Raw genomic sequence first — 8,106 nt, forward strand, 5'->3', positions numbered from 1 at the left:
TATCACATCCATTAGGAGATTAAATCTAATTAACATTCTTGGGGGCCAATTTGTTTTCCTTTATATAACCTGCCACATGCAGACCAAGAAACAATCTCATATTTTCTCATTTCAGAAGAAAAGGCTTAGAGGCAAATTCACTAAGTGCCAAAAATGCGCTAGCAACGTTTTCGCCGCACCTCGCCAGGCATAGTTTCGCCAGGGCTGCGCAAATTCACGAAGATCTGAAGTTGCGCACAGGTTACCGAACAGTTGCAAAGTTATGCTAGCGATAATACGATAAGCAGTCCGAAGTTACGCTAGCGATGCCTAATTAGCATACAGCGTGCAGTTAAAGTACAACGGACATGTATGCTGCAGCAACTACATTACACTACACAAGGCCAGGGAAACTTAATACAATTAAATAGAGGTCTTATTTTGCCCTACACATGTGCCCACTGTATAGTTTAGGTGCCAAATGTAAGGGGGAAGGAGTGTACCCCAAAAAAAAATTTGATCTTTTTCAGCCTATCACCCAGTAAAAGACGCCAGCGTTTTTTGGGACTTTCAAAAATGTTCAACTTTTTTTTTTTACAAACTGTTATCTACTCTATTGCTCTTCGCCTGGTCTGAGCTGGCGAAGTAAAGTCTGGCGCAAGAGGTAATGTTCAGTAAAATCCACAACTTAGTGAATTAGCGTTGTTACGTCCCTTCGCCAGAGCGCAACTTCGCCTGGCGTAAGGGTGCGAAGTACCGCTAGAGTCGGTCTACTTCGCTAGCGAATTTACGCCAGGGACTGTAAGTAAATCAGTGAAGTGCCAAAATAAAGTCACGCTGTCGAATTTTCGCTAGCATTAGCCACTTCGCCCTTTAGTAAATTTGCCCCTTAGTAGTGTTATTGAAAAACTGGGCCATGTGCTTGCATTCCTGCATATTTTCTTTCATTTTTACAATTAACAATCTGAATAAAGGGGGGGGGAGAAAGCTGAGAGAAAGAGTCAAAGAGTGTGACGAGATCAGGAGTGTACATTCATGAGTTTAATAGCAATTAAGATGTGTTTCTCTTTAGCTTTACTTTGTACAAGCTTAGAAAAATGTATGTAATTATGTAGTTTTCATAGAAGTCCCATAGGCGCCAAAGATTTTCCTTCACATTGCATTATCAGAGACGTCCAGTTATATCAGGTTTAATTATGTGTCAGCTTTATTGCTTCCAATGTCTTGCTAATAAATATCTGCTTTCATTTCTTTGAGTCATGTTGAAGTTTACAGGTTGTAGGCCCTGTAACTCTATTGCAGGCTTCATAGGTAGGGTCAAGTTAGTCACGTGGTTCATCAAGTTAAATACTTTGGCCCAGTAGTTTTTTTGCTTCCTGGCATTGCAACTGGTTTATAGAATATTGAACCAGTTTTGTCTAACTAATTATTAAATGGTCTGCAGGAGTTTCTGGCAGACTGCTAGGACCAAGTCTTGGGACTGCTGAATTCCCTTAAAGGAAAACTAAAAGGAATACTTAAAGGAGAATTCAACCCTTTACCAAAAAAAACCCTACCCCCCACGTAGACCCCTCCCTCCTTGTCTAGATGCCCCCCTGGGGAAATGACCCTAACCTATTACTTCTCTGTGCAGATTTAGGGTTCGGATTTCATGGCAGCCATATTCCTTGTCTTCATGTCTTCTTCCGGTGCTTTGGCAATTTCTATCCAATTTGGGGCATGCGCAGTTTTGCCAAGCGGTAAATTTAAACCTAAATATCTTTTCTAGGACCAAACAAAAAAAATCGATTGCTGCCCCGTTGCTATATCTGTTGAAAATTATATTATTTTATAACTACATTTTAACTGTATTCACTTCCAAATTAAGCATCTTCAAGAAATATCAGCCCCCTTATTTTAAGTGGCTGGAAGAGTTCAAATAACATTGCCACCAATCTTCTTTTTTTTTTTTTTTGGAGAAAAAAATGCCCACTGTCGTCTTATTTTTATGTTGTTGTTGTAGTGACACAGCCCATTTAATTATCAGAAATAAGTTGTTATGACTCTTATCTCATTTAGATTATTAAATTATTCTAAGGATTATTGTTTAGATGTAAATATTCTCATGTCCAATTAGCCATTAAAATCATTAAGAGTAAATTTCTTATGGCTTTTATTGTAGAGTATAACACAAGTTCTCAATTTGTATTCTATGAAACTGGCCACTATTCTTTTGGTGATATTTTTTATTGTCCTGACAAGGGAAAATGTGGTAGCCCTCACAAACATGGAGACAACCATGTGTCTATGTAGCTTTCTGAAAAGTTATTAAAAAATAAATTGAATCAAATTTAATTTTACAAATTTCAGATGAATTATTAAACAGATGAACTCATTACAGGTGTTATTACACAATAATAACATAAAAAAAGATTTTAAAAACATTGACTCTAAGATGTAATTTTGCCTTCAAATGACAATGTTCTCATTAGATAAAAAAGGAACTAAAAAAGAAGTTATCCACAGTATCTACCTTTAATGGTCTTGAGTAGTCAGAATAACAAACAATGGGCTACCGGACTGGTAAACAGATTTACAAAGTACTCGTAAGGCCTCTAAATGCCAAAATGATCTCTCCCAGCTAGAATGAGATTGACAGTTCAGTGACCTTGACAAAGATTTGTTTTTTTTTTTCTCATTAGCAGAATTATATCTTAGTCACGAGTACACACAAACATAATTCTAAACATAAAATCTTTATTTTTCTTTTGAGGTGATTATTTGTCTGTCATACACCTACAATCTTCTGTAGATATCAAATACTGATCTTTTGTATACATTAAACAGGCTAATACTATATATTACCATAACCAAACCCCAATTGCAAGTTTGTATTTTATTTATCTCTTATGGCATAACTTGGGTATTGAGCTGGCTTTACAAACAGTCACACACTATAGGACCCTTGTGGGTCTCTTTAAGACTGCTTAAGATATGCTTTATTGGGAAACACAATTTTTGGCTGAGCATGACATCTTAAGTGGTGCCTTGAAGGTTGATACTCATTACTATATTTTAGACCTCAGATCTCTTTATGTCTGGTAGTATTGCAAAACTTACATGGACTAGGGCTCATTTATAAAGAGTGAACAGTAACCCATAGTAATCAATGACCCCCCTTGTCCATATGAGGCCAGTTTACTCTTTCTCAAGGAAGACAATTTTTTTGTTTGGCATCCATATTAAAGATCAAATGTTTCACTCAGGAAAGTGACAAGAATGTGACAGAGATTGATGACAGTTGGACGGTGAAGATTCTCTTCTGTGTCGTCATGGGTATGCCAGACTGCTGGGAATGGGGTAGAAATCACATGGAGAACAGGAACACCTGAGAGAAATATTAACAAGAAAAAGGTAAAAAGATAAATATAAATCTGAGCATACAGGTATCAACAGTTAGTGAATAAAATAAAGTTAGCAACAGACAACAAAACAAAAAAAAACAACAACAATGAAAGCAATCTAACCTTTCCTTAAAAAAGGAATGTGATCATCTTCAACAGGACCATAATAAAAATCAGGTCTGAAGTAAGTGTGCTCAGATGGATGTGATTGCAGGAGGCCAAGATTATGCAACCGTTTCTCTAGAATGTGCAAAAAAAAAAACAAAAAAGAAAATTAAGAAACACGCTAAATGATATATTAATAAGGGTTGAAACATGCAATCTGTCTCACCAAGCGTGCATAATCGCAGAAAGTGGCTGCGAGTCTCACTAAAATGATTTAGAATGAGAAGGTCCGGGGCTCCTAGCAGGTCAAGAAGAACAAACAGAGCCTGTAGACATAAATGAGACATAAATGTGATAACTATTTGTAATTTCACAGGCCCATTTCTCTACTGAAAAAATACCCCTTTCTCACTATTGCACTGAGATGGTCTCCACCTCCTGGTAGTTCAGACTTCTCCAGGCGCTGGGCCAAATGTCGTGCCCCATACAATGAATCAGTCGCTGTCCATTCAGCTAGAGCCTCCTCGCCATCCAAGAAAAACAACTGTAAGGTGAGCATGGAACCCTACTGGACAGATGTTACAGAAAAGTCCATCAAATATTTAATGTATGTGATAAATATGCAAAACTAATGATAAACTAATTAGAGCATTAAATGGGAAAAACACCAAAGTTTAGAATAAGTTACCAGTATGTACTTCAGAATACAATAAAATGAGAAGTTTTTTTTTGGGGGGGGGGGGACAAGTATTTCATGCCAGTGAACACACTGCTATACTGCTACATCTGAACAAATAGGGTCAATATTGTTAAAGGTGTGGTTCACCTTTGCGTTAACTTTAAACACTTTATAGAATGGCTAATTCTAAGCAACTACTCAATTGGCCTTCATTTATTCCTTTTTTTTTTATAGTATTCAAATTATTTGAATCCTTCTTTTGAGTTTTTCCAGCTTTCAAATGGGGGTCACTGACCCCATCTGAAAAACAAACAATCTATAAGGCTACTTTTATTGCTACTTTTAATTATTAAGCATTCTATTCAGGCATTTTCTATTCATATTCCAGTCTCTTATTCAAATCATGCATGGTTGCAAACTGGAGAGCTGCTGAATAAAAAGCTAAAATAACTCAAAAACCACAAATAATAAAAGATTAAAACCAATTGCAAATTGTCTCAGAATATCACTCTCTACAAACTGAAAGTTAATTTAAAGGTTAACAACCCCTTTAATCAACTGGGCGATCTATTTTGGCAGTATGCTCTTAAGACTGCTGTCCACCTCAACCTTTATGAACATGGTTGGGGATAAATGCATGGAGTTGAGGTATTATAAGTTAATAGACCGCTTTCTATTTTATGACTGGCCATTTACATCAAAGGGGGTATTTATTAAAACTCGACCTAACTCGCAACCACGATTTGGCTCAATTTACTAAAAAATCAGAACGAAAATTGGAAAAATTGGAAAAGTCTTGACAGAATTGTCCAACACAAACCAAAAATTTTTCGGCTTTTGAAAACCAGCATCAATATGTCCGAAACAAATGAAGGTCATGAAGGCAAGAAACATCTTCCAATTGTAAAAGGGACATCTGCCATTGACTTCGGAGTAGCTTTGGAGAATAATAAATCTTGATAAATTCAAGTTTTTTTCCCTCTAAAATTCTGATTTTTCCCCTTAAAAACTTGTGATGCTTAATAAATAGGCCCCCAAGTGTGTACATTTATTTTCATTTTCTTGTTGTTAAATGGAAACTGGTGTATTCTTTGCAGTACTATATTTCAATCAAGAAGTCATGAGAAAAATAGCTAGCTTTGGCTGATATATAAACAACATTTTTTTTTCAGAAGACAAGACAAAAAAAACTGCGATAAACCCAAATGTCTTGTTCACCCTGTCCTTGAGTTTCCGGAGCTCGTTGTCTAGTGCTGTAACAGCTTCAAGGATCAAAGAGCATGGTACAGCTGAGTCAGTAGCCCCAATGAATGGACGGCCTTTCTTATCTGGAAGAAACCACTTTGAGTCTAGATGACAAGCAAGGACAAGCCGCTGAGGGGCATAGGGATCCAGAGTTGCCACCACACTTCCAAAAGATAATGATCCACGAGGGGTAACTGCATCAAACAAATCCAGGTCAACTGTCCAACCAGAAGACAAAGACTGCAAATGATTTGTTATGAGCTGAAAAGCAAAGAAAAAAACATCATTAATTAATTTTACTCTGTCCTATACAGTTAAGCTGGTACAAACAGGATAATATCAGTTAGTCTGTCAGCTTCTGTTAAAAATGACTAACTGTTGCTCATATGTACATGTCCAAACGGACAACTGATCTGCCTGTTCAGCAGGTATGCACATAAATGTATGGCGGAGAGCAAATTAAAAGACTGGTTGCTATGGGTTTTTGTCCTTGTGCGGTTGTACAACTGTTAGTATCTCACCTCTCTGACCATAAGATTCCCTTCACTCCCAGGTGGCCTTTCAATCAGCATTGGCCTCAAGAAAGATGACCACAGACGATCTGCATTCACCTTGGAGACAATACGTCTGATATGACTAGTGGACAGTGCCTTGGGAACAATCTGCAACAACAAAAAAAGGTGATACAGACATTACTATAAGCTTTACTATAAGAATAAAAGACATTAATTGCAACCTGAAATGACTTCATGTGACCCTCAAGCTAACTAAAATAGCACAGACAAGCTCAAGGCCTTTTAAAATAAAAATACTGAATACAAGTTCAATATTTGCACCAAGTCCCTTTGCAAAAACTCTCACTAATGCACTTGTAGTGATACCTACCTCAAATGTTACCATCTCAACAGAGTGCTGATCACTGGGCAACCTGCACCTTTGCTAGTGACTGGGCCACCCCTAGGTTTGCAGTTTCTTACTACCTGTACCTAGACAGTCTCTTCAAGTTGGCTACTGCTGAGGGTATCCCTCCTTTTGGGTGCTAATCCATGGGCCCTTTTATCTTCCCTCAGTCCCTGAGCATCCTACAGGCTGCCCATTCAGTTTACTGAAAGGATTACTGACCAGGAAGACGGGGCTGTACAAGAAGGGAGTACCTATGTTCCCTACACAAGCATAAAAGCTTTACTCCTTGCTGATTTATTTTAAATGTTGCTGATGGCACCAGAGAATGTTTTAGCCAATTTCACAAGTGGAACAAAACTTATGGAAATGCTGCCAAGCAAATAAACACGGTACAACATTCTGTGGCCTAAATAACACCTGGTAAAGTGGTGCATTTCGACACAGGAGTAAAACATCTACCTCCCTGCCACCTTGTGCTGGACATGTCTTACCTACTTGCCAAAACTATTCAAAAAGTGACCTGCAAAGGGTGTGTTTTTCTTGCAGTGTGACATCAGGTGAAAATGTGCATCAGGACTCATTTCATATGTGCATAAATAAATATATTTATATAGCACTACTGTATAAACTACCGTATAAACAGTGCAGCGTGTTTTTATAAATTAGAACACACACTGCAATAAATAGGCACAAATCAGTTGACAGTGTTAATATATATACACACACACATACATAAACACACTCTGTGCCAAATTGCCAATATCCATTTCCATGTACTGTTTACTAAATACTAATGTTTACTAATGCTGAAGGCACGGTTGCCTGGCTGGTGGGGTTTGTAGCCAAATTGGGCTAGTTTTAAAAATTAGTGGCGGGTTTTAAAAGTCCAAAATGGTCCCAAATAAGGCTACAAAAATAGCAGACAAAAAGTGCGTGCTGATGTATCCAGCTGTGATTATCATAGAACTCGGCCATAGCTAAAAGGAGATGGGCAGCATTTAGCCAATCAGCACTGGGACCCGAAACTTCCAGACGCGCCGCCACTGCCCCCTGCCGATGTACAATATATTTAGCGCTCCAGTCTGTCACATATTCTACCACGTATTTTGGAACAATTTGCACACTGTAGTCACCTGTCGCCGCATTCACCATTTTGTTACTAACCCGCCATTCAGACTGTCATCCATCTCCTGGAACAACACAAACATAAGGCAAAAACAACTGCAAATGTACATTGGCGCATGTGCCTTTGTGTCCTCACCTCCCCACTGCTTCTTGTTCCTTTTCCTCCATTCTCTCTCACTGTACCGCTCACTTCCCAATTTTCCCACAGCAGTATCCCGGCACCAAGCAGGACCCCGGCCCCTAGCACGAAAAGAGACCGGTACTTCCGGGGCCACCTCCCTGATACCGGCTGCTGCCCCGCAGATCCACGAAAATTACTGCCAGTCCGGCGGGGAGCCATCGGGCCGAAAACCGACCAATCAGCAGAAAGGGGTCTTGGCAATACGAACGCTTAGCCAATCAGAAGAAAGAGGTGGTATCGTCATATTGAACCAACGCAAACATAGTACAGTGCTACCGACTGTAATGTAGGGATTGGGTATAAGCCATATCAATCACAACAGTCAGGGAGAGGTCATGTCAGCGTGCCATCCAATGAAACAGCGCGCACAGCAGCTACTGACACGTCATCTGTCTAGGCGCCAGTTTTGATCAAATGTGTAACTATTGGTGAGGGGAATTTGTGAGTTGCTGTGAGTACATAAACTGGCCTACTACAGTGAAAACTTCATTTTACATAACCTGATT

At 38.8% G+C, this 8,106-nt stretch overlaps 1 protein-coding gene across 1 annotated transcript; it reads right to left on the reverse strand.

Moving 5' to 3' along the window:
• Positions 1 to 2,695: 2,695 nt before the first annotated feature.
• qpctl.L (glutaminyl-peptide cyclotransferase-like L homeolog) lies at positions 2,696 to 7,904 on the reverse strand. Its single transcript, XM_018230047.2, has 7 exons — positions 7,556 to 7,904; positions 5,913 to 6,053; positions 5,365 to 5,652; positions 3,880 to 4,032; positions 3,694 to 3,793; positions 3,486 to 3,602; positions 2,696 to 3,346 (listed from the first exon to the last, which is right to left on the reverse strand). Exons 1-7 carry the CDS (start codon positions 7,757 to 7,759, stop codon positions 3,201 to 3,203), a joined length of 1,149 nt encoding a protein of 382 aa, XP_018085536.1. The 5' UTR covers positions 7,760 to 7,904; the 3' UTR covers positions 2,696 to 3,200.
• Positions 7,905 to 8,106: the final 202 nt, after the last annotated feature.

The sequence above is a fragment of the Xenopus laevis genome, chromosome 8L (assembly GCF_017654675.1).
Source record: "Xenopus laevis strain J_2021 chromosome 8L, Xenopus_laevis_v10.1, whole genome shotgun sequence".
In the NCBI taxonomy this organism is placed as follows: Eukaryota; Metazoa; Chordata; class Amphibia; order Anura; family Pipidae; genus Xenopus; species Xenopus laevis.

Bases quoted from the DNA above. Each gene is read 5' to 3' on its own strand.
- qpctl.L (XM_018230047.2), bottom strand. From the start codon at position 7,759: ATGGCTCCCCGCCGGACTGGCAGTAATTTTCGTGGATCTGCGGGGCAG. The intron at 6,054-7,555 runs GTGAGGACACAA...TTGTTGTTGCAG, and splicing joins GAACAAGAAGCAGTGGGGAG to ATTGTTCCCAAGGCACTGTC. The intron at 3,347-3,485 runs GTTAGATTGCTT...TATTTCTCTCAG, and splicing joins CATTCCTTTTTTAAGGAAAG to GTGTTCCTGTTCTCCATGTG.